The sequence below is a fragment of the Passer domesticus genome, chromosome 16 (genome assembly GCF_036417665.1).
Source record: "Passer domesticus isolate bPasDom1 chromosome 16, bPasDom1.hap1, whole genome shotgun sequence".
Classification (NCBI taxonomy): Eukaryota; Metazoa; Chordata; class Aves; order Passeriformes; family Passeridae; genus Passer; species Passer domesticus.
The window spans coordinates 15313657-15340518 of record NC_087489.1 but is presented as its reverse complement, the minus strand read 5'-3'; the positions used below and the strand labels follow the sequence as shown (position 1 = coordinate 15340518).

Sequence of the window (26862 nt, the reverse complement as noted above, 5' to 3'; positions counted from 1 at the left end):
AAAATAATGTTTTTAATTATTCCAAACTCTAGTCTTTTTGAAGGATTTACAGAGTAATTCAAGCACAGGAGATGTTAAATAAAGATAAACTCATAATGTCAGAAAATGGATTTTCCATTCCATTGGAAGTTTTTCAACATAACTAATTAAATGAATCCTAAATTAACAAGAGACTTGAAGCTCAAATTAAAACCAATAGTTTCCACAATTTTGTGATTGAAGCAAACTTAAAAATTCTTCCCCAGGCAGGAGCCATGGGCTTTATAATCTAGCCTTGGGAGTCTGTTAACAAATGCAGAACTTTGCCAGTCGTGTCTGGTGAGCACAAAATATTGCAGCACCAAAATAATCTTGTCTGCTTTTATCTTCCCTCTATTGATAGAAGAGAAATAGTGGAATGCTTCCTTTTTCTCTATATTTGTTTTTGGTAGGTCTTATTTATTATTTTTTTTTCATTAATTCATTTATTAATTAATTTATTTTTAATGGGGGTTTTTGTGTTTTGGGGGGGTAATCTTCAGTAAAGGAAGGGTATTGTGTCAAAAATATCTTATAATTCATGGGATTTTAATATTTCTTGGGATTTTAAATATTAACTATATTTGTGTATTCCCTTTACAGCTTATACGCAAGGTCATGCTGAAACCCCATTGTATCGATTTTCTTTAGCGGATGGTACAATAGTGACAGCACAAACGAAGAGTAAACTGTTTCGAAATCCTGTAACTAATGACCGCCATGGATTTGTCTCTACCCACTTCCTTCAAAGGTGAACTTAGTAGTATCTTTATAATTTAAGTGTCACATTTTTAAGAAATACATCTGACCTTGAAGACAACCTGAGAAAATAGCATAGTAAAATATTTTACCCGATTAAAACTCATATGGGGAATAATTTGGGAAACAGAGCTGCGTAGCATACAAATAAATCTGTAAACCTCACAGAGTCCCATTTTAACTATGTGGCAGGAAGACAGTCACAGTCAAAAGAGAATTTTTTTCTCAATACCTGCTCAAAGCCTGTGCTATGTTTATATTAGTCTTTTGTGGTAGCATTGATGAAGCACTGAAAATAGAGATTCTCAGTCATGTGCTTTTGCAGACCAATTAAAAAGACAACAAAACCCTCTCAGATGCATAATCCATAACTGAAATGTACCGTAAGTAGTATTTCCTATGACCTGTTCTTGATCTTTGCAAGAATAATTGAAATGCCACTTTGGAGGGAATCTGTCTCCTTCTGGCATTAGAGTGCCTCCAGATGCTAAAAAAATAGTAACTGAGCTTATTCACGGTCACACACTATTAATGTGCACAGTAGAAGGGTGTTAGGCATTGACTCAGGAAGGGGATGAGAGAAGGAGGATCTTTAATAAATATGATTAATAATCTGATCATTGATAAAAGCTTTTTGAGGCAGTGACTGTATGTGCTTATAACTCGAAGCCTTCAAAAGATCAAACATTTCTGTAGCGAATAAATTAATGTCATGGCTTAGTTCTGCTTTATGGAAGCTTGAATTCTCACTACTTTTTTCTTTGAAAAATATTTGGGCAATTAATTAATAATGTATTTGTACCACATGATTCCAAATAAGGTTTTAATTTGTTTTCTTTGGGTTTTTGGGGCTGATGTTGAATTTACAGAGAACAAAATGGATATCGGCCAAATCCTAATTCTGTTGGGCAAAACATCAGAACACCTGTGACTGGAAACACAAATTCAGTTAATGGTCTTATGAACATGTCACCTGGTCAAGCCATGCCAATACAGAACAGAAACTATGGGATAGGAGATCCCAATGCAGTGGGTCAGCTCACCAACGCTCGATATGGAAGCCCTGGGAATATGGGGCCAGTGAACTCTGGAACTGGCATGCAGTCCTCTGCTTATCAGAGTAACAGTTTTGGGTTAAATATAAGTAGCCCACCACATGGCAGTCCTGGCTTGACTTCCAGCCAACAGAATCTAATGGTATCTCCTAGGAATCGGGGGAGTCCAAAAATGAGTTCACACCAGTATTCTCCAGTTACAGGTATTTTATTTTTGCTATAAGCTCTTTTTTTTTTTTAAGCTCTTTTTTCTCACTTTTATCTGAATTCCATCTTTCATCCATTTTAACTGTTCTGTATGAACCTCTATGTGTTACTTGAATGTAATGTACCTGACTTCATGTGTTATCTCAATGTGGCAGTCATATGTAATCCAAAGGAAGAATACATACCGGCAGTACTCTAATCTAATAAGTTTGATCTCTGTCACATGATACAGGTATGCACTCGCCAATGGGATCTGCCAGCAACACTAGCAACAGCACTTTTTCTAGCAGTTCTCTTAGTGCTCTGCAAGCCATTAGTGAGGGTGTTGGAAATTCCCTTCTATCAACACTTTCTTCACCGGGTCCAAAATTGGATAATTCCCCAAACATTAGCGTAAATCAGCAAATTAAAACAAGTACCCAGGACTCCAAAAGCCCTTCTGGTTTGTATTGTGAACAAAACCAAGTGGAAAGTTCCATCTGCCAGTCAAACAGCAGAGATCTCCTCAGTGAAAAAGATAACAAAGAGGGAAATCTGGAGGCATCTGAAAGTCAGAGAGGACCATCTGAGAGCAAAGGGCATAAAAAACTCCTTCAGCTACTTACGTGCTCCTCAGATGAAAGAGGACATTCTACAGCATCAAACTCATCTTTAGACTCAAATTGTAAAGAATCTTCTACCAGCGTTACCAGTCCTTCAGGAGTTTCCTCATCAACATCTGCAGGGATATCTTCCTCCTCAAACATTCATGGGTCGCTCCTGCAAGAGAAGCACAGGATTTTACATAAATTGTTGCAGAATGGTAATTCTCCAGCAGAGGTGGCCAAGATCACAGCTGAAGCTACTGGTAAAGACACATATCATGATGCTAGTAACACAACCTCCTGTGGAGAAAGCACTGTCAAGCACGAACAACTAAGCCCAAAGAAGAAAGAAAGCAATGCTTTACTAAGATATCTACTAGATAAAGATGATATTAAGGAACCGCTTTCCAAAGAGTTGAAGCCTAAAGTAGAAGGTGTGGATAATAAGATGGGACAATGCACAAGTTCTACAATTCCTATTTCAAGTCAAGAAAAAGAGATGAAATTAAAAATGGAGCCAGCAGAGGAGGTACGGTATAATGTAAAATGATGTCAGTGAGCTAACCAATATTTTATTATTAAGTAAATGACTAAATATAGAGTACTCTACAGTGTGCATGTGTCAACATTTCTAAAAAGGGTCTGTGCAAATTATGTGAAACAGTAAACTCAGGTTTAATTGTGAATGAAAAAGCACAAACAAAAAGAACTACAGGAAATAGGTAAACTGATCTGATGTCCTGAAGTGTCCAGGACTAATGTTTTTAAGTTATGGTAGGATTAAGTTAATATTTACAAATTACTCCTTAAAATTAGATCTTAGTACATGTTTGGTTTTATGGCTTAGTAGGAAATGGGCCCGTAACTGCCTCTGTACTTAGTTGGCAATGCAAGAGTGAAAGGTAAAGCCTGGTTTCGTTTTGAAAATATAAACAATACACAAAAAAGTGTAATACTTGAAATAGCCGTGATTTGATTTAGTTCATTCATTGGTTTTAGCACTCTTTTTCTTTCTTTAAATGAGGGAATATGTTCTTCCAAATGTATATATATATATATATAAATAAATATATATATATATATGTATATATCCAGCATTCAAATAAATGCATACTAAAATGTATAAATAATTTGTATAAATAAATACAAACAAATACATTCTAGAGCTGAAATTCTGAGAAATGTCATGATACAGAAAACTAGCATCATGGAGCAACTATTCTGAAACCAACAGTACACTTGTTAGAAACAGATATTCTTCAAATTATAATCTGTATATAATGTTTAAGTTGTAATATTAGGGACTTCAAAGTAAACAGTACTGGTCAGTATGGCAGAGTTTACTGAAGATATATTAATTTCTTAGACCTTGAATTTCCCAAATCAATAATAACTGGGTAAATTTAAAAAAAAAAAACAAACAAACCACACATTTTTTTTGTATTAGTTACTGGCTGACTATAAATGAAACACCTTATTATAACACTGTTTGAATACCACTTATGGAAAAGTCACTATCAACTCTGTAGTAGTACACAACATGTAGTTTCAGTGCTTGCTCCTGAGATGTAATTAAGGTATTCAGAGAAGCTTCTTTCCTAAAGATGTCACTCCACTATATATTAATTATTTTCTATTGTAGCTCTATCTGATTTAAAGACAAATTTTTAAAGAAAGTTAGGGCTCCAACTGACCGGAAAAACCTGTGCATAATTTTTGTGTCTTGTAGTGTTCACTATTACCTTTTTGTATATGATAGATACATTATTTATCATTGAATGGTACACATTCTCAATGTTGGTCACTATCATTAGTGTTTTTATCTTTGTAACTTGTGATGTTTGAAATATTTATAATCAGAAGTGCTTTTCATTTTAGTTATGTGTGTTTTCTGCTAATCCTCAAAATTACCTAAAGAAAATACTTTTAAAAAAGGTATCTAAATGGTATCTGAATTTTTGGAAGTGAGAAGATAGCTCCAGATAGCATCAGTGAATTAAAACATTTGTCCCCCAGTCATATATTTTAAGATTAGCAAGGATCTAAGTAAAAATTGAAGTATAGCCATATGAGAGTAAATAACCTTGGTATTTCACTGCATCATTTTCAGATGAATGGAGACTTGGATAATCTGGATGCAATTCTAGGTGATCTTACTAGTTCAGAATTTTACAATAATGCTATGTCTGCAAGTGGAGATAACCCTGGAACAAAGCAAGCATTATTTCAAGGAAATGCCCTGTTGGGTAAGGAATTAAATTTACCACCTGGGTTTTCAAGTTAGGGTTTTCCTCTTAACTGATATAAACATAATGCATCCTCATACCCTCAGAGAATACCTTCTTCATCTCCTATATCTTCAAGGACAAATGTAATGCAAAATAGCTAATTATGTTTTCATAGGCTATTATGTACACTATTAGCTGTCTTGACAGCACTCACCTACTATACACACAATGAATAACATTCAGTTCCTTATTTTGTGGTTTATTCTGGCTTTGTCTAATGTAGATTTCTCAGAGACAAGTCATCAGGAAAGATGTTTTGTGAGCTGTAAATTAAAATTGAGAATTTTTATCCCTCACTGATGACTAGGGATATAATACGGGATTGGTGACAAGCTTTTAATTTCTTTCTTATTCTGTGTGAAGATATCTTGTGGTCAGTAAATTCTAATCATTACTCCCCCTTGACATCAAAAGGAATGCCCTTCCTTAGTAGGAGGGGAGGATAACCAAGCTGATAGACCAGCATCATGGCAGTTGTTGCTTTCTTTCATGACACTGGTCATCTCTTGATTATATAGGGCAATGGATTGCTGAGATAACCAAAGGAGATGAGACATGGATAAAGAAAAATATAAAACCAGGTACAAGAGCACAAAAGGACAGTATTGGCTGTGAAGCACAGTGATTTGTAGGTTAATTATCCATAGCGGACATTGTGCTCAGGAGTCATTACAGAACTTAAAAGGGAACTCTTTTTTTTTGTGTAGGGCCACAGGGCACTGCCTTTGACTTTTACTGCAAAAGGTCCTATGTGTTCAAAATGGGAATTTTTGTTGTGAAAACATAGGCAGCATAACTGTTCCTGGCTTGCTTAAGACCAAGTGTATGAGTTCATAAAGAGATGAGACTAATTTGAGTCATTAATAGTGTATTTTATTTAAAATTTACAGTTGCATGCATCTTTTAATTCTTTAACAGGTGTGAAGAGTCCCCAGTCTGTGCAGACTACTCGCCCACCTTTTAACAGAGCCTTGTCTTTAGACAGCCCTATGGGCTCAGGTGCTTCAGTGAGGAACATCAATGCATTCTCCATGTTACAAAAGCAAAATTTGATGGGTGGAAGTCCAAGAATGATTGAAAACCAAGAAAATTTTGGAGCAAATCTGGGTTTGTTGGTTGTGTACAAACAGCTCTCATTGTAAAGGAAATAGCTTTAATGTAAAAAAGGTTACAAGACTAAATTACAAATTTCAGTCAGAAGAAACGTTAACATTAAAGAATTTTAATTTTACCATCATTAATACTTCTGAATTATTATCTTTGCTAAAATTATAAGAAAACCATTTACTACCTGTGTCATTACCAGTATTTTACTATAAGTAGTTAAATTCTTTTTTACTATTTTGAATTTTTAGTTCAACATGTGCTTTTGATATATAGAAGCAAGAACAGTTCAGTGGCAGCCAGTTGTTATGAATTTTACATATATTTAGACTCATATAGTTTTTGTATGATTTAGAACTTGGCATGGTGAGCTCTAGATGCTTTTGTAGGACTTCAGCCAATTGCTCTGACATTAGCAGGTGCACTTTTATGAAATAGCAAAATAATTTGAAAACAAAAATACATAATGTACTCCAGATAATAAATATTTGTGTTTTCTCCTCTTCATTATAGCAAGCACACCCCACAGAAATGTGGCGATGAATCAGCATCAGCCAGGAGACTGGAGTTTGCCAAACTCCAAAGTGAACAGACTGGAATCTGCAAGTTCTGCTTCAATGTTGAGACCAGGACCTGAATTTAGTACAGCCCTTCCAAGGCCCCCAGAGGCTGGCTCTGTGTCTGGGCTGCCTGTGCGCTCTAACAGCATAGCTGGTACTAGGCCAATGCTGCAACAGCAAATGATTCATATGAGTAAGTTCTTAGCTTCTTATTGTTCTACATAGCACTGTTTCCCTGGTTTCTTGGTAAGCATTCATCCTAAGAATCTTTGCACTATTGGTAAAATGCTAGATTTTCATTGAAAGTCTTTTTGAGGTCGAGACTGTTATTGTTCCCTGACTGTGATATTTTATGACTTTTTGGTGATGTTCTTGTTTTCTTCTGGTGTTGTATGTCTCATACACAGATAATTTGTTCTGGGTCCCGAGATTGGGCGGGGGGATAATTTCTGTGTGTTTCTTTAGTGCAGTACTTCTCTGCTAAATTCCAGGAACTAAACGGCATCTATGATTCCATATGTAAAGATGCTAGCATTGTGGTTAATTTAATTCATTGTATTTGATATGGATATTTTGCTTTTTTTTTTTGCTGTTAACTTCTTGGCAATCAATGTCTTTTAAAGTTTTTCTCTCAATTATTTCAAAATTCTTTTCACATGGAGTAGCCAAATTTCATATAAAGCCACAAAAAAGTACTCCCAAAGAGCAAAATGTTATGTGCTTGATGTTTCTTTTAATTTCCACTCTGTATTGGAATTCAAAATGCCAGATTTTGATGTCCCTATGACAGTGTGTATTTGCTGGTACCCAGATGTCATTGTCCAAAATTTTTGTTGGGGTTTTTTTCACGTAAGGTATTGTGTCTTTCATGCTCCTGTTTAGTGTTGGGGTTTTTTTCATGTAAGGTATTGTGTCTTTCATGCTCCTGTTTAAGAGACTAAAGGATTAGAAGTAGCAATTCTGCTCTAACAGGGTAGCAGGTTTAGATCACTTTCTGCTGTATTTAAATCTGTGGTCTATTATAAATGTGAAATTATCTTGACTGTGAGTTCATGTGTGTATACACTGTAAAACACTGTAACGGAAAGGTCATGAAGCTGCTTGACAATTTGCATGATCATCCTAATGTGAACACTAAGAGAGCAAGATGAGACCTTCAGTTTTTAAAAAATACACAAATGCTTTTCCTTGCAGGGCCAAATGAGATAAACATTGACATGGGAGGTAATCCCTATGGACAACCTGGACCTTCTAACCAACCTGGATTGTGGCCTGACAATATGATGTCAACGGAGCAAGCGTCACGGGGTTCACAAAACAGGTAGAATTGGGGAAGGTTTTAAGATAATTCTAAATACAACTGTTCACTGTCTGTCAGAAGAATTTAAGACCTGGAAATAAAATTGTGTCGCATACACAGTGGGGATAACAGATTGGAGGCAGAATTCCATTTCTGGAATGTTTCAGAAATGTTTCCATTTCTGCTGGTGATCTGACACTGGATATTTTTTAACTCAGCTCCACAAAAGTTGTTGTTAACAAAATCTATCAATCTTTGAATTGGGAGGCACAGAAAAAAGAGATGGGAGACTCTGAAATCCTATCTCTGTGGTACATGGTAAAACCAGGAGAAAACAGAATTTATGTGTGTTTAAGGATGCATGGAAGGTTACTGGGCATTTTAGGACATAAATTTTGGACTTACGTTTTTCAGTCTTACTTTGAAAGTAAGTAAGATGTCTGGGTGACTATAACACTTAATCATACCCAGGTCAATATATTATATAAAAACTGTAGTTTTCCTTGTAATGGTTGTAATGAATTCCTTCACTGAAAGAGTGGTCAAGCATTGGAATGAGTTGCCCAGGGAGGTGGTGGAGACACCATTCCTAACGTGTTCAAGAAACAACTGGATGTTGCACGTAGTGCTGTAAGTGTGGTTGACAAGGTGGTATTCCCTCAAAGGCTGGTCTCCATGATCTTGGAGGTCTTTTCCAGCCTTACTGATTTTATGATTTTAGTGGGGTTTTTTTTATTTTTAGACAATTAGTTAGAAGCTCTTTGGATGACCTCTTATGTTCGCCACCAAATATGGAAGGCCAGAATGATGAAAGGGCACTTCTGGATCAGCTGCACACACTATTGAGTAATACAGATGTCACAAGTCTGGAAGAAATTGACAGAGCATTAGGAATTCCTGATCTTGTAAACCAAGTAAGTAAACAGATATTTTGGCCATTTATTTTCCAAAGACCAATATTATTTTATTACTTGAAAAGAAAGTCAAGAGGGCCTCCTCATTTACTTCATCTCATCACATCCTCATCTTCATATTCATACATTTCCCTTTGGAAATCTTTATATTGACTAGTGATTTTCAATGGAGGAGCTCAGTATGGATTAAATTTCTTGTGCATGACAAGAAATACAAAGTGGCACAGTCTTACAGATGTTTGTTGTAAAATGCCTTGGTATATATAGGTGGAGTGTAATTCATTATAATTCTATAAGCTGAGAAATCTGTTGGGTTTCCTTAGTAGCCTGCTGTCAGCTGAGCTTAGGTTGTGAATTTGACTGTCAGTGATGTGGATGCTTCCCTCTCCTTCAGTTCCAGGTTGAATTTGCATGGCTAGCAAATAGGAAAAAGAAATTCTGTGAGTACTTTGGAAGTTGCTAAGACCACATGACACCATCATTTGTACAAATAGCATCAAAAAATGCAGAAGAGCTTGAATAGTGACACTGGTCTGCCTGTGTATGCAGTGTGCAGTAAAACTGATTTTAAAAATAATTATTATTATAAATCATTTTTGTTATTTCATTCGTTTGGAAACAGAACTAACAGTAGTAACTTTAGAAATTCTGTATATACTGCTAGTGAAAGCACTTCTGTATCTGTTGAAGGGACAAGCTTTGGAACCCAAACAAGATTCATTTCAAGGTCAGGAATCTTCAGTTATGATTGACCAGAAGCCTTTGTTATATGGTCAACCGTATCAAGGGCAAGGACCAGCAATGCCAGAAAGTTTTAGTAACATCCAGGGACAACAGCAGTCTTTTAATTCAGTGATGAATCAAATGAGCCAAGTGAGCAATTTTCCTCTGCAAAGTATCCATCCCCGAGCAAATGTGATGAGACCTCGGACCAACACACCAAAGCAGTTACGCATGCAGCTCCAGCAGAGGCTTCAGGGACAGCAGGTAATTTTTTGCTCCTACATTTATACTTCCTTTATGTTTCAGAATGGAATCACTTGCACACAGAATTGTGTTGCTTTACATATATAACAATGGATATTACAACAGATGATTGAGAGGGTGGATCTTTTATTTTGACAGTGCTTCTCATTGAATTGCCTGATGGCTGTAGGAGTAGAAGAACATTTATTAGGACAAGTGTTTCTTGAGAACTTCGTCTGCCTCCCTAGCTACAGATTGGATTGGTTCCTGCAGCACACAAAACAATTGCTAGCTAAAACAGTGCTTTTGTACATGTAACTCTGCATGCTCTCTTTATCTGCATTTAGTATTTTTTTGGAACCTCACAGATAGCGTTAAATTGGAGCTGTATTTCTACTGTAAATCAGGTGTTACTTCTTTCTCGCTGTGTTCTCTAACTAGTCATTTGGGCTTATCGATATAGGGGTTTGCTTTCCGTTTAGTGATTTTATGTAATTTTAGGTATTTTGTTTGGATGAGAGAATAGATACAGCCACATAGATCTTAACACTAGGTTGAAAACACTGCTTAAAAAATTGGTGGATGATTTCAGCATTGAATTCCCCACGTGAAAATGCAGACTTGATATTAAATACAATGTACAAATAAAACTAGGAAAACTGAACTGCTGCTGTGTGACATGGTGTGCGAACAGAATACATGCAGGTAACACCAAGGCAGCAACAACACACAGCTGAAGTACAAAGAGTAGGTTTATTCCATCATCCTGGATTTGAAAAAACAGACACATACACCACTAAGCTCATTTTAGAAGGGGCAAAAAGCACCCAGGCCTGAGCCCTGTATTCCATCTCAAAAGGGCCTGGAGCATGCACAGTCCTTCACCAGGCTCTACTTTCACATCTCCAAATCCTCTTATCTCCCTTCCCCCACCTTTACAAAGAGGCCCAAATCTATGGGAAAGGCTTTTAAAAGTCTTTAACAACATCCTGCTATATAGCAAGCATAAATATGTGAATTTTCTCAGCCAGACTATTTTCTAAGATCTCCCTGGTGCCTGGTTGGTCTTTAAGAGAAAACAATTCTAAAAACAACTTCCTTTTCTGTCTCCTTGCCAATCTTCCATTTTTCAACCCTTTCCTCTCCACACACGAAGCAATGCTAGGAAATACTGTGTTCTCTCTTGGTTTTCTGTGACACTTATTGTCTAAAACAAATAGGTAATCTGCTCTTTATTCCTAAAGAGAGATAATTTAAGGAAAATAAAAAAACCAAAGGCAGTTAATGCTGTACTGTTGGAAGGGTTTTTCTTTTTGTGTGTTTGAGCTGTTTAAACAAATAGTTTGTTTAAAGACAAGGCAGAAATTAGCCATTGCACTTTATGGATTCAAGAGGTCTGTAAAGAAAGTGTTTTTGCAGAAGTTACCATTACTGTTATTTTCAAGCTAATAGTGCTAAAATGTCTTTTTCCAAGTTTATGAATCAGACCCGTCAAACTCTTGAAATAAAAATGGAAAATCCAGTCAGTGGTACTAACTCAGTGATGAGACCAGTTATGCAGCCACAGGTGGGATCCCAGGTAAGTACTTACTAGAGTAGCCATCTGTTTAGAATTTCAGCCTTCTCTCATGGCTTTACCGCATTCCTCTTTGGTTTTCTTCCTCTGCATAATTTTTTAAAAAGGGGTTGGTTTTTTTTGCCTCCCTTATTGCTGAGATTGCTGGGGGATTTTTTCATTAGGTTATGCTGTCAATTCAGTATGCCAAGTTTTTAGTGTAAAATATCATTGCTTGTTTAGCACTAATGACAACTTAACAAAAACTTTTGTCTTAATATTTTGATGATTATTTTCTGTACTGTCTGTGGGATTTCCTTGACTTGCTGGGTCTTAGGAATGAGTTTGATTGACTCTGACATGATTTTATTTGTAAAAACATCTTCTAATATGATTTTTCTTCTCTTTGGGGGATAGCAGCAAGGTTTTCTTAATGCTCAAATGGTGGCTCAGCGTAACAGGGAACTAATAAGTCACCATTTTAGACAACAGAGGATGGCAATGATGATGCAGCAACAACAGCAACCTCAGGCCTTCAGTCCACCACCAAATGTGACAGCCTCAGGAAGCATGGATAGTGCTTTGACAGGCCCTCCAATGGCTCAAGTTCCTTCACAGCAATTCCCTTATCCACCTAATTATGGTACTAGTACTAACATGTTTGGCTTTTTATTCCATTTGTCTGTTTTTCTGTTCCCTTTTTTTATTAATCCAAACTACCTAAATACCAATCATTCTGAAAAATGGACTATACTGCTACAAAAAAGGATGCCTTTTCTCCTTCCAATCACTGCAAGAAGATGAACTAGAAATAGTAGATCATGATAACTGAAGTATATTCTATCTGTCTCCTTTGTTTTATTTTAAGGAATAAGCCAACAACCTGATCCTGCATTTAGTAGAGTATCAAGCCCTCCCAATCCAATGCTGTCATCAAGAATTGGACCCTCCCAGAACCCTATGCTGCATCATCCTCAGTCAGCAACAATGTACCAGTCCTCAGAGATGAAGGGCTGGCCCTCAGGAAGCATCCCCAGAAACAGGTGAACTTCAGGATTACAACCTGTCTCTCAAAGAGTCTTTCATTTTCTGGAGGTAGAAACTATGTTAAATAGCACGTAGCAGGAAGAGCATTTACAAGAGGGAAAAGTAACTTTCTAGTGTCTGTATTGTCCTTCATCCTGCTCTGGTTTAGCAAATAAAATTATTATTTTCTGCTTAGCTCCATTGATTCATATTGGACCTCTACAATCTTTGTAACCAGAAACAACATTCAGTCTTTAAATATTAATTTAATATTTAAAGGAAAAATAACTTGGGGGAGGGGGTGGAGAAATACAAAATATCAAATAATACTACAATAGCTGTAATAGTAGCCTCCAAAAAGGTTACATTAGGCATACGCATACAACTGTGCATTTCTAAAAACTCAAATTCCTTTTGGGAGGGGTGTTTCCATGTTAAACAGGTACTAGATAAAAATGGCTAAATGTGAAAATAGTTTTATCTTTCACGTGTTGACAGCTGGTGCAGGGAAGGCAATACATCAGTGTCTAAACTTCTTGGAAGTTAATTTTATTTGTCCTTTGTACTTCAGTTCTTTTCTCCAGCAGCAGTTCAGCCATCAAGGTAGTCCAGCAGCATACAGTATGATGCACATGAATGGCAGCAGTGGCCATATTGGACAGATGAGTATTAATACCATGCCTATGTCAGGACTGCCTATGGGTCCAGAACAGGTAAGTTGTACATCAAGACTGATGAAAAGATTTGCTGACTCTTTTTCCATTGAGTACAGTCTGCTTACATCCATTCCTCCTGCACAATCCTGCTCTCAGTTATCCTGTTTGTATTTGCATCTGTGGGCCTAATTAATTTTATGTCCTAAGAGATACTTCCTTTTTGATGATACATAAGCAAATTCAAAATGAGCCCAAGCTGTATGCTGGGATTAGCTGTTGACTTTGAATTGTCATGGATAAGACCAAGCCTTAAACTGCACAAAGGATGATGAAATACTTCTGAACATGGAGGAAACCCCAGCAAAAAACCCGTGGACATTGTGAAACGCATCTTCAGCAGATCTTGAAAATTACATGTAATAGAACACAAGTACAAGTCAGGCTAAGAATCCTGCTAGTGTGGTATCCTTCTGGCAGACACTGATAATGACACTTGCCCTTACAATACCTTAGAATAACTTGTGTACACGTAGCCAGAAACGACGGAAAATTTAGACCCCTCATTTAAGGTGAAAATGTGTTAATAATAGGCACTGAAAAGAAAGCTGAAGTACAAAATACACTTTTGCTACAATCTTTCCACAAAATACCTAGGATGAGCAACATAATACTGACACAAGCTAAATCTATTCAAGTAAAAAGTACCTCATGAAATTTTGTCCAGCATACCTGAGGAAGCAGTCAGAATTCTGGGGGTAAGTAAAGTTTTGGAGGACTTTGATACAACAAATGCTGTGTATAAATAGGAGAGTATAAAGGTGAAATGTCAGATTTTCCAAATCTACATGACATAAAGATACCCAAATAGTGTGTTTAGGAAATTCTAGGACAGCATTTATTTTCTAGAAATGTATTTTCAAAGTGGAGCATTAAAAACCTATTCTTCTGCTTCTAGGCATTGATTGGCAGTAGTTCCTTCTTTCAAAAGCAGTACACGAACCATTTCTTTCAGCAAAGACGTCTTCTCTGATGAAAGTATCTTTTTTTTTAACAGAAATACTGCTGACATCTAGAACCACATCTTCAAACAAGAATGGTTGAATGCACTAGTGTTAGAAAGGAAAGTGACGCATTCTTCATGGCAAGTCATACTGGGCTTAACAGAAACCAGTGATTAATTTCCTCACCCAGAGGAAAACAAACTAAAAAAACCCTACCCAACAAAAATACATTTTACTACAAGCAGCCTATGAAATACTGTATGATGCGGGGTACAAAAAAAGGTCATTAATATTTTTGGCACTCTTCCTCTAGGAAAGTGCATTTGGTAATGGCATTTTAATAGCTATGATGAGTAGACTCCTGGAATACCTTATCTGTTTACTGTAGCTATCCAAAGCCCTTTAACCCAGGCAGATGAAAGTGCCTGGAGAAGTCACAGTGGTAAGAATTTCCTGATTTCTCTAATAACAATATCTGACAGAGAATGTAGTTCTTAGCCTTGACTCTTATATGAATCTATGAATAGAAATGCTGCTTTTAGTCTATTATCCCAGGAGTCAGGGATTTCCCAAGCAAAGTAGCAGTGCAAAATTAATTGGCACATGCTCGTCTAAAATCCTGTCTGTTGAAGCCAAGGGTTGAAAAGAGAGGATAAACAATTTAAATTATTTAAACACAATTGTGACTAATATTTACACATTGCTGTGCAGCTGAGTGCACTTTATAGAGGACTATATAATGGATTAATGCAATGTCTTTGATAAGGACTTAATAAGAAGGTAGGGTGTACTCATATTCCTTCACAAACACAATCTCTTAAGAATTACTTGAAAAGACTGCATAATGTAATGTTTTCTGTGTATGGAAATTAGAGCAATAATCTTTCATCTTTTTTTGAAAAAAGCTTCAGAAAACTCAAGACAACACACTGCAGCCAGAATCAGAATTTTGCAGTCTTTTTTGTGAATAAATATTGTAAATATGATCTTTAAAATAATGTATTATATATATGACTTTTGTAGGTCACTAACTCATTTTTGCAGAGTTTGTGAAGCTAAATGTTTAACAAAATTGATTTCTGGAAACTGAGTGTAGTTGCGATCCAAATTTTTTTATTTTTTTTTTTTTTAATTACATTTAAGGACTTTGAAGCTGGGTGACTTTGGCCCACATATTTCTCTTCTTTGGTCTTCAACACTTCATTTATTTTTACATGTTTAACATAGAGCTTTTTATAAAAAAATAGACCAGTTGTTCAATACTTTCTCCACCTGCGAGCACTTCTGTTACATTTCTTTTTACCTAAGGCAGTTTGACATGAAGGCTCTGCTTTGTAAGATCTTACAGCTTGTCGGGACAGACATGTCTGTCTGTAACCAGTTGCCTTTCAGTTGATGAAGCTGGATTGTCTCTTTTTGGTCAATTTTAATGAACTCAAAATGTTCTTTGAAAATGTTTGTCTGTTGCAAAATACTTGTTATTATGTAACATCCGGAAATCTTTAAGGATATTAAGCCACATGTTAACCAAATGTCTACACCTCATTGGATTATTCTAATAGTAATGAATGTATTTTCTAAGCAGATTTCTGTCATAGCAGTATTTAAGTGTGGTTACATATTATTTGCTGATAGCACGGGAGTTTTTTCCCCCCTCTGTTTTGGGTGCTTGAAATGAAGACCCCTTTGCACTTTTTGCAGTTACAAGGAATTAAACCGCTAAACCTTCCTAAGGGATGACCCAAAAATGTTTAAGATGTGTGGTGCTTCTGTTCTGTTGTTCATTGTGTAATGGAAAACTGATTTCTCCCAAGTGAGTAAAAGAAACCAAAAATCCCTGATCTGTGCTCTTTTTTTGCTTTTTCTTTTTTCTTATTCTTGGTATGTTAGCAAGATGGGGTTTTATTGTTCAGAATATTCAGTGATCTTCCATTTTAATAGAAGTTTCAATGGAAATATTCTCATCATTTCATCCTTAGCGCCTAGCCAGCTGTGTGAAGGAAATTCAAAGGGAATGTAGATTAAATTGATCTACTTCAAGTAACCCTGTCTCTTCCACTAGTACTGAGTATATAGATTATCACAGCACTTACTTGGAATTTTCAGTCCGATTAATGTGTTTTTATAATGCAAAACTTTTAAAAGCCTAAGGAACTTTAATATTTTCATTTACTGAGGGTGAAAGGCAACAATCCCTTGCATTTTATATCAAATCAGAATAGAACAATATTTATATTTTGTAGTTGTTCATTATACTGATGGAAACTACAAACACTGGTTGCTTTCATTAGGTGAGCTCTTAGACTATATACTGCTGTATACCTCTTGCAGTACAATTTTTTTTAATTAGTATTTCTATTTATACATCTATGTATAACTGGTACCTACCTGACTGATATTATAAAAGCTCATCCTTTTCTCATATGTTTAGCATGTTGGAGCTTTCCAGTACCTACTTTTTTTTTCCTGAATTAAAAGATTTTTAGTTTAAACTCTATGAAGGGGCAGGGGGGATTTTTAAAATGTATTGACGGTATATTTCATGGCAGCACTAAATAGTATATCTAGTTTGAAATCTTTTGACATTTAGTTACCACCATCAATTTGCTTTAGTCCTATAGCAGATTTTTGTGAATGTTTTTTTAAATAAAACCCACATAACATTATTCAGCAGTAAGAGATGAATTAGCTAGTGCAGCAACCTCTGATCACTGCTGCATAAATGAGCATTGTTTTGCTAAGTCTGTCACTTTTTTGATCACATGTGCTTATTTAACTTCTATGTAGTGCACTTTTTTCCTTGGCCTAAAATACTGCTTCTGAAGTGAGAAATCCAGACCACATTTCTGTCACAAGACAAAACTTACTTGAATGTTGCACCAGTTAGCACACCTTTTATTACAGAATTTATGTGCAGACCACCACATGACAGAATGATACAGCAAGTGTGAAACCATGTAATTCTGAGAGCAATATTTTAAAAAATTCTCAGGAGAAGGCATACGGTATTGAGAATTTAATCTAAGCTTAGTTTACATTACAAGTATTGCTTCAAATATCTGTGTCTTTATTTTGCAAAACAGAGAAATCACGGGGACTGATTTATAAAAGCGTTGCTTGTAAGGTGTTACTGCCCTTCTGGTTTTTGTGTTTGGATGTAAATAATAATGTAAATAAAGGTTTCTATTTAAAATCAGAATTTGGTGACACTATATGAGCTAATATATTAAGGGTGATTATCCAGTACAGGTCAGAGAAAATTCCCTGCTATCACTGATGAAAACTGTGTATAAAGAACAATTTACATTTTATCTTTGTTGGCTGTAAAATCTGAGGGAGTAACAACAACACACATTTAGCAGACACGAACTAGAATTTATGATTTTTTCAACTTAAATAGCAAACTTTAGAAGAGCTGAAAGGAGAAGAGGTGGTATCTTGCCCTAAACTTGGCAACAACAATTTCATTAAATAGCAGCTGCTTCTTGTGTCACATACAAGTCTCACAGCTCACTATTTTCTATAAAGGGACAAGATAACTTTTCAACCTTCTGACTGACAAGTAAGTAACAGGTGCAGTAACACTGACCCTGCAGGATTTTAACAGTCACTACCTCACCTTGCCAGAGACTATGAGTTAAATATACAGGGGCATGCAAATTTTTTAAAAAATCTAACCTCATATTCTTTCTGCATGCACACTGGGAATGGCAGATAGCTAAAACTTTTCTCTGGAAAGCAGTAAAAATGTGGGGGTTTTGGGGAAATTAAGGGGTTTTTTTACTTACTTGTGTAGATCCAGGATCTCATCATCTAGTAGATTTTTCTGATAATCCATGAGATTTTTAACAAGTTTAATGAAAATACATAGCTAGATTAAGACATTCAGATTTTACTTGCATAATTTAAAAAAGCTTTCAAGAAAGCTTTGAGTAGTGGATTTGACTTACCAAATGTCATACAAATACTCAAGCCCAGTCTTACTTAGCATAAATAAAGACTACACATCTGCCTTTTTGAGGGTTTTTTTCCTTCTCATTCCTAAATTCAAGTACATTTTTTTAGTATAGACTTGTGATACCAGGGATCTACATGTCTGGATATAATTCCACTTGATTTTCTGAACTGCAAAACCAGGAAGGGTTTCAAAATAATTTCCATGCTGCATTTTTACACTGCATTTCTACAAGGGCAAGTTAAATTTGCATTTTGAAAAAAATACCTCTTTGTTAGGAGTGAAGGCCACAGTTGGTTGAGTCTGTCCCATGAGCGCCCTCAGGCATTTGCCCTTAAACACAGGTAGCAAAGTAATATGAAACAAATGATAAATACAAATCTCACCATTAGTGCCTGTACTACAACATATGTAATAATGTTCTTATGAAACTACTGAAATAATTCTGTACACTGTGCTTTCTTAGTAAAATTAATAGGTTTTTTCCCTGTGAAAACCTTTGAACAGTAACTGTCATTCACAACATTTACTTTTCTGCAGACCAAAGTATAACTAGATTATTGACTACAAGTACTGAACTCTCAGTTCTGCCTTTTTTAAAAATAAATGTAAAAGTTACACTGCTAAGCAAACACTACTTTCTCAAAGGAACTGTCCTGGTTTTGAATGTACAGTATAATATTATGACATAAAAAAGCTTCATACAAATCTGATTTTGTTAAAATTTAAGATGTACATTTACTGAAATTTTTCAGTACCTTTAAAAATGAATAAATTCTGACTTAGCATTTTGAGAAATGGCTTGTGGGTGTTACACTCTTTTTTATTAACAAATTTCTTCACAACCTGAAGGAATTTATTTTCAAACAGTACACTGATCAATATTTACACAATCCCTCCAAAAATCTGGCATCCTGTGAGTCACGATTTTCTATAATCTTCATAGAGGTGACAATACATTGAACAAGTAGACATGGAACTAAAATGTATTCTCAAAGGAAATTGAATTCCATGGTGTTGAGAACACTTGGTGCTGCTGACTTCAGTTGCTGAATCTTTTCAAAGTTCTCTTGAACTATTACCTTTACCCCAGTGTTAAGCAAAAGCACCTTTGTTTTCTAAATCTTGCTTTAGAGTTGTACTTGGCTTTGAAGCTTTTCTCACGACAGCTAAAGATACAGGTGAACTGGAAATTGTTTTAAGGTCCCATCAACTGTCTGTGTAAACACTGCCACTGCAGGGGCAGTCCTCTTTGGGATGTGGCTGAGTTTCTTCCTCTGTCAATTCCTGAATCAGCATTAGTTGTGTCTTCTTGAAGTAAAATGCCTTGTAAAGTAGGTGAGGTATAATCCAAAGCAAAAAAGCTGGTACAACAGTGGATTTCAGAGACCTGTATTTCTGACAGCATTTCCCATCATTTCACTGCTTCTATTCAACTCACTCACCAGTGCAAACATTCTATCTCTTTCAGCCTCAAAGTTTATCCAGTCCTCCAGGTGAATGTTATAATTCATTTAGTCTGTACATGGATTCAAGTCCTGCCCTGTTTGTATCCTCATGGAGGTGCAGCAGCTGAGGGAGGTTAGCCCTCCCAGCCTTCCCACAGTTGTCCTCTTTAAAATAAAACAAATGCAGTTTAGTGTATAACATTCTAGTAGAATGTAGTAAGGAAATGTATTCTTAATGGTTCCATGCAGTAAAAAGCAATGGAAACACTGTGAACCACCAATAAAAGCATAGCAGGTATATGACAGAAACAATTCAACAGTACTTGAAACTTCAGTCTGTACAAAACTTGTTAATTCAACCTTCATTTTGGTTCTAAAGCCAGTCTTATATCTCTTCAATTAGAAATAAAACCACTGCATTGTATGAGCAACTCCTCTTGGGCAAGAAGACCAGACGGTGCCTAGGAAGGGCCTTGCACCTGTGTTTTCCACTGCACAGTTTGAGAGCACTTTATGATTTCTAATGAATTGAAGTCTCTGCCTTCTTTTTAAGGGGAGATTCAGAGACAGTAACAGGCAACTGCAACTTCTTAATAAACTTAAATTTGTACCTCACTTTTTGAGCTCTGGCAGTTTGAGAACTGCCAGATCATCACCACATTTTAAAAGGCAGCTCAGTAAGAAAAAAACAGTTGTAGATAGAAATCTGTCATGTAGTCTACTTTCTGTTTTAAATTCCTTTTTCTGCTCACAGCACAAAGGCTGTAGTTGGATAAATAGCAAGAAAATACATGATACTGCCTCACTACTTGTGAGAAATTACAGTCAGTTTTGTTCTTTCTGGACTGTGTGAAAAACCACTAGGCAGCTGCTACTAGTTCAAGTTTAGACAAAACCAATGTCCTTGTCTTTAATTTTTATTGGCAGTTAACCATAATTGGTTTCTTAACTGAGCATCTACCTTTACTTGTTTGAAATTGCCTTGACTTTAAAGCTCCGAGATTCTCCAAAAAACATATACCAAGAGGTTTTCTGCAGCAGTACTTGTCAGTAATGATGGCAGTATCATATTTCTTGCATAGTTTAGAGGACTAAGGCATTCTGTGAGAATAGATGATTATTTTAAAAAGGTGGTGCATGCAAAAAGAGAAGGGAAAAGCTAAGTAAAAGCTAATGCTTTTGGTGAATTGCTCCCAACTCACAGTGACTTAGCAGATGATGGTCTCTTCACATCCGGCCATTTTCGACGCTGAAACTGCCTAATTTTCAAGCAGCAAAAGGAGAAAAAAGTTAACCATCACCAAGAAAACAAACAGTACCACAATCTGAAAGATGAGGAAGAAGAATTCAGCCAGAATTTTGACTACTAAGATCAGAACACAGTGTAACATTGAAACAAATAGCTCCAATGTTTCAAAGCAAGTGGGGTGGAAAGGTCTTTCCGTGTGGTTCCCAATCCTACGCTTGCTCTTTCAGCATGAAGGTAGTACTTAAGAATAATAATGTATTTTTTTTAAATTTACCTGTACTGCTCATAGCTTCCATCTTTAAGTCCTAGGTGAAGAAAAATTAACAATGTTATTAACAATTGCCTGTACGAGAAAAAAATAAAGACTCGAGAATTTAACAAATTTCCTGATGCCTTTGAGTAACTTAGTATGCCCTCACATCTGATCCTGCACTGAGCAGAAATTTGGAGCAGAACTCCAGAAGTCCCTTCCAACTTGAACTGACCGGTGTTCAGGTCTGTGAGCTTCATAGTGGCTCTTAGGGTATTCTCTCCCTTTTCAGGAGTATTGTTCCTTCCTTGTCTTTTCCTGCACCTCAGCAATATTTATCACTAGGCTAAGGGTCATTATTCATCTTAAAAACATGACATAACACAAAGTGAACATGTACAAAAATCTGAGAATGCAGTTATCACTCTCAGCAGGACATTACTATTTTAAGTAAATCCTAAAATCCTTTTGACTGATTCAAGTTTAATAAAGTTAAGAGTACTTTGGGGCATTTGTGAGTGCAATAGAAGAGGCACTTACCAAGATCCATGTTCCTCGTTCTTGGATTGCATTGCTTATACCCTCTGCAACTTCTGAGTTCCATGAGCTGGACATGCATTTGATTAAGAACATCTCTGTCAAGCGTATTCACTGCATTAATTAGCTGCAATAAACAGAAGGTTCTTCTTACTAACTATTGCTCTGTAATTTCATAACTTTTGGAATACAGCTGGTTTATTTGTAACAGGAAAGAGCCATGTTATACTAGTTTAAATGATACAGGCCTTTACTTCATCCTGCAGCAATGCTGCGCGATTTCAATTTATTGTTGACAGGTACAATGATGTATTTCTTGAGCTGTGATCTCAAGGTCTGTGATCAGATACCTGATATGGATCGGTATTGAGATCAAAATACTCCAAAAATCCAGTAGCAAATTCACAGAACAGGAAGTTGTGGGTCTCGTTGATTGTCCTCAAACACCAGTACGTGTTGTTGTTGGCACTGGTACAGGCACAGAAAGGGCCCACTGCAAATTGAAGAGTTACAAAGACATAACCTACATGTGTCTGTCTTTAGTACTGCTAATTACTTTCTGTTTATAGTGTTACTTTATTCATTCTCACTCCTGAGCTCTAAAGCAGACAATGCCTTCCAGCATCAAGCAAGAACAGCTTCTTGTTCTGTGCATACCTAATCCACATGACATGACTAATTACAGTAACATCTTGTCTAGTTCCTTTTCCTGGTTGTGAAACATTCCAGATGATGAGATGCCTTACAGATCAGTGTACTATATTCAATATCTGTGGCTTATTTGCAGTTTGTTTTACCTCCTTGCCTTTCATGCAGGAATAATTACAACACTGAAAACAGAAATTATTTACTATAGAGAAGACTGTATGGCTTTGGTTACAGAGCTAATAAAACCAGTAACTACTAGCAACCCAACATCCCAGCGCAGTCTAGCTCAAATTTGCTGACCTATTCCTTAGTTTACAGTATTCTTACATGTCCATAGGGGAGCAGTTTGCCAGTGCTGGTTGTCGTGGGTGAAGCAGGTCAGACCAGGCATGCTGCATGTGTCATTATTTTTAATTCTCTTAAGCAGTTTGCGCAGTTTCTTCTTCCGTCTCTGCTCTCGCAGCAGCCACAGCCTGTCTTTCTCCTGTAGGGCTTTCCTACACACATGAAATGTTAGGGTCATGTAAACTCTAACTCATGTTAGACTTGAACATGGCTAAAACACCCCAAAGCAGCTAATAAAATAAACCACTCAGATAGAAAGAATCCACATTTCTTAATTAAATGGTGTTTCATACAACTGGAGATGACTCTGTAATTCAATAGCACTGAAAAGAAAAACAGCCAAAGGGGCATGTAGGTCTGAGGTTTGCAGTATGCTTTTTTCAAAAGCAGAGACCTTAGAATTTTGATATGGGCTTAGTTCCTTGCCCAGGTGTCTCTTGTTTACGCTTTTTAAATACAGGATAAATTGAATACTACTACTATTGCCTAGTGTGTAACTGGTGTGTAAAGACCTAATATTAATATTACATTTTGCACATCCTCTCTCAAAGGAACAGGCCTTCACTTACTTGAAAGGATGAAGACTGGATCCTTTGTGTCTCAGTTTGTTCTTGTGTTTTGAATGGTAACTGGAAAATAAAAACAGCATTGCTGGTGAACAACAGCAAGACAACTGCCCCTGTTCTTGTAAGACTATCAGACTGGATTTTAAGCAGATTTCATCCAGTGTCACTTCTCCCTTCAATTTCTTAATGTATGTGATTAATAAAGGCAACCCTGCTCGACTGGATCAGGCACTTCCCAGCCTCACTGTGTCTGTTTCCTCAGATCCTTTGTCCACAGTGACACTCGGTGTGCTAACACTGCATTGCAATGTATATCCACATCCAGCTACAGTTTACTATTATTTTAGTTTTAACTGGTTGTTTCCCTACATGAGGCACATAGAATAAATAAATATGTAATTAAATTACATTTCTGCAAGGAGTATTCCCTAACTTGTTCTGATAATGACAAGTTTATATTACCCTCCTATCATTTTCCTTCCGAATGCAAAACTTTCAATACAAGCTGTACTTTGTAGGGCTGGGAGGGGGTGTGGGGGTGTCCTCCTTTATTACTAGCTGGAAGTTCCAAGAAAAAACTTGAACAAGATGGCTTGAACTGTCCCAGCAAGAGCAGTGTCTAATATATTCAGAGATATGCAGAGTGTAAGCAGACCTACATTCTCGCTGGGTTACTACTGCTTGTCTCTCCAGAAGCTCTTACAGTGTTTTGCAGAAATTTCCTTTCTGTGGAATTACCAAAGTTTAAAAAAAAGAACGCCTCAGCCGCTGGCAATATTTTCTTATTGATATAGTTACTACATACATAAATCAGCAAAGACAAACTTAGTTTAATAAATGTTGTTTTCTAAACAGTACATCTGAATTCAATTAGTTGCCAGATTAAAATTTCCTTCTAAACAAATCTCTTAAATTCTTAAAACTTTTGGGAGCTTTCATAAGTTTAATCAGTATAACAAATTAACAAAGTAAGATTATTTAAGAACTATCTTCTTCAGACCAATTTTTAACCTTGCACAGATGCTGGGCATTTCAGCAACTAATTCTAAATGCTGAATCAAAGCAACTGCAATGGAAACACTTGACCATATGTAAATCAGATGATTATTTCTTTGATTTCAGTGGGATTAGTCATCTCAATAATGTTATGCACAAATATAAGTGTACCCTATATCAGTCTGAAAAGAAACATTTTTTACATTTTCTATAAAACATTCACCAAAAATAACTTCATCTTTACAGTGCATATTAAGTAAATTCAGTTTATGTAAACTCAGTCACTTTTGAAAGCAGTGGATTATAAACCAATATAAACTTTCTGTCTGTTTACCATCTAGAATGATACATCTTAAGCAGTTTTTGACAGGAGCTCCCATAACCCAAGAAATTGATGATCTCCATATTTTAGTGGATCTGCTGCTGAAACTATGTTGCAGGATCCACACTGGCCACATCCACAGTCCACAACAATTATAAACATTGTATCTGTAGAGTAAGTTGCACCTCCGAGGTTTTAAGCGTTATGTTCAAAAAGGCATTCTGTGACACCGGTAAGACAGAGCAGTTTAATCCACACCCTTGCACAGAGTCTACTTGGTAACAGGTGCTTTAGCCACAGCTCAAGCACAGCTGCCTTGCAGTTTTGACTCCATTCAGATACAGCTTTCTTTTTTTTTGGCCATACTCATACCATTCTGCCACTGTGGCTGTAGTACTCTCAGCGATACCTGGCTCTCAGCAGCCTCAGAGCTGGCTCCGTCATCACCATGAGCAGGAGAAGGTGCTCCTGGGTCTCTTTCTGAACAGCTTTTCTCAGGGGCAAATTCTGTTTGGGTTACCTTTTGATTTTGGAAGATTTTCTGTTGTGCTTATTTGCAGAGCAAGAGCTCGATTGTCCAGTTAAACTCCTGCCTGGCAGGCGGTGGGCCTTGTGCAGCAGCCTAACTTCCCCTGAATGTGTGCACAGGAGTACAGTCAGCACGCAACCACTGAACAAACCAGATCCTGATCTCTCCTGTGAGGACATAAATCAGTTACAGTTGCACACTACAAATAATTATTCAGAAATACACAAAAAAATACCTTAGCTTGTTACAATCACACTCTTCAGGTCGCTTCTTCTTTAGATGACCTCTCACCTCCCTCAGGTTTTTTATTTTATTTTGCAAAGTTTCAATCTAAAAAAAAAAAAAAAGTCAGTGTTTGAAAAAAACCAGCATGATTTAGTGCTATTCTAACCTTCTCAAACTCATTCTACTGTCACCAAGAGCTTCCTCTTCAGTACCTTCCATAGCTCTCACCACTAACAAGCATTTTCAAATTATCTAGCTTTCCAGAAGGAAACTACAGCAGGAGGAAGCTGGCTCAGTTTGCCTGCTCTGATTCTTGACTCAAAGTGGAATGCGGTGCTGCGGGAATGGGGGGACGCGCCGTTGCAGGTAGACAGACACTCCTGCATCCACTCTGATTTTGCCTCTTGTGCTGTACAGCAAATTTGCAAGGGAGAAAGGCTGCTCAAAGGAAAACAAAGTCATTAAATTTCAGCATGTTTGGACACTGGGAAGGGGATGGGGCAGGAGTGATCTGAAATCCCCTCTTCAGAGGTTTTGAAAAAGCAAAGCAGCAAGTTTCCATCAGTTTGCATAGCAGACTTTAGCAGTGTCTGACACATGGAATAGCAATCAGCAGTTGACTGTGCCACCCATGAAGTTTATTTTTAACTGCCTTTTTTTCACTTAATGAAACTCCTGCTTTTGCTCAGTCTGGCTTACATACAGCATGGCCTATTTCCACTCGGGTATTGCAGGCCTCTACACAGCAGAAAAATCAAAGCAATCTAATGTGAACAAGAGTCTCTGCAGAACTACCATTAGCCATCAGTGACCATAGGTGTAGTAGAAGCTCATGACTGTTGAAGCAAAGACAGGACAGAGAGCAGAGTGTTCAAGAAAAACGGACAAAGAACCTAGCCATGTGACCCTAAATCAGGAACACAGTTGGGCAGAAGTGTGTTCTCATTTTCTTTGACACTCCATATTGGCTACATTTTCTGAAGAAAAAACAATTACAGGACTGTGGTAATATTAAAATTGCCCTTTTTAATCTTGGCAGACTAAATACATTTTTAAGTATTTGCCCTGTGTGTCAATCTTTACAATAAAAGGGGACCAAGAAGTTCTTACATAGAACTTTACTGTGAATTTATGTAACTTGGTAGGAGATTACAGGACGTCCATCCTTTATGCTTCTCTCTGGCATTTGTTCCATCCTTATCTGGTCCTTAGACCCTCTTTCATGCACAATGCACATGAAGGGTTTGAGCTAATAATAGTGGCCAAAATGTCAGATAAAGTTTTACTGGCAAATTTCATAGAGCAAATTACCTCCAGGTTCTCCATATAAACAATCCTATGAAAAAATGCAATTCCAAAGTGCAAGGTTAAGAAAAGCAGTAGCAAGTGAAAGAAATTAATTCTAGAAAAACCAAAACTAATGAAGCTCACTTTTCCTTGGGCCTTTATATTTGATACTGAGGGACTGTGTTTTGAGAGGTTCCTCACTGGGGAACAGGACTACTAACATGGTAAAAAGATCCAAATTATTTTTCCCAGGATGGGGACAGCTTTAAGTCTTATTTGTCTCATAAGGAATATGACATGTCTCAGCTGTGCTTTCAGTTGCAGTTCTCTCCTCCACTCAGCATCTTGTCTTCACAAACTTGTAAGAACTTCATTATTTCTGAAATGTCTATTCTGAAATCAGCCAGCAAATTCAGAAGGTTCCACGGAGGGAAAAAGAGACCCAGAGGCAGACACAGATAGTCAGCATGATCCTATCTGCCCACAGAAAACAACGCTAAAAACACACACTG

The 26862-nt window shown here is 36.8% G+C and overlaps 2 protein-coding genes across 22 annotated transcripts in view; one reads left to right on the top strand and one right to left on the bottom strand.

The window, feature by feature from the left end:
- The window catches only part of NCOA3 (nuclear receptor coactivator 3), a 52608-nt gene extending 36774 nt beyond the window's left edge, over positions 1–15834 (top strand). For 10 of the 14 annotated variants that reach the window (XM_064391490.1, XM_064391499.1, XM_064391498.1 and 7 more), the window contains 13 exons: positions 622–769; positions 1647–2035; positions 2272–3152; positions 4734–4869; positions 5830–6018; positions 6529–6768; positions 7770–7896; positions 8618–8789; positions 9480–9776; positions 11230–11334; positions 11728–11953; positions 12179–12353; positions 12908–15834. In XM_064391490.1, the coding sequence (XP_064247560.1) occupies positions 622–769; positions 1647–2035; positions 2272–3152; positions 4734–4869; positions 5830–6018; positions 6529–6768; positions 7770–7896; positions 8618–8789; positions 9480–9776; positions 11230–11334; positions 11728–11953; positions 12179–12353; positions 12908–13181 (3359 nt within the window). In that variant the 3' untranslated portion in view covers positions 13182–15834. Of the gene's footprint in view, positions 1–621; positions 770–1646; positions 2036–2271; positions 3153–4733; positions 4870–5829; positions 6019–6528; positions 6769–7769; positions 7897–8412; positions 8506–8617; positions 8790–9479; positions 9777–11229; positions 11335–11727; positions 11954–12178; positions 12354–12907 lie in introns of all 14 variants that reach the window. The other 4 variants (XM_064391503.1, XM_064391501.1, XM_064391500.1 and 1 more) reach the window with 4 other exon arrangements.
- A 1031-nt stretch (positions 15835–16865) lies between these two features.
- The window catches only part of SULF2 (sulfatase 2), a 78350-nt gene continuing 68353 nt past the window's right edge, over positions 16866–26862 (bottom strand). For 6 of the 8 annotated variants that reach the window (XM_064391509.1, XM_064391504.1, XM_064391507.1 and 3 more), the window contains 8 exons: positions 25074–25168; positions 22995–23054; positions 22408–22577; positions 21783–21925; positions 21436–21559; positions 20920–20950; positions 20599–20655; positions 16866–19561 (listed from right to left, as the gene is read on the bottom strand). In XM_064391509.1, the coding sequence (XP_064247579.1) occupies positions 19531–19561; positions 20599–20655; positions 20920–20950; positions 21436–21559; positions 21783–21925; positions 22408–22577; positions 22995–23054; positions 25074–25168 (711 nt within the window). In that variant the 3' untranslated portion in view covers positions 16866–19530. The remainder of the gene's footprint in view (positions 19562–20598; positions 20656–20919; positions 20951–21435; positions 21560–21782; positions 21926–22407; positions 22578–22994; positions 23055–25073; positions 25169–26862) is intronic. The other 2 variants (XM_064391505.1, XM_064391508.1) reach the window with 1 other exon arrangement.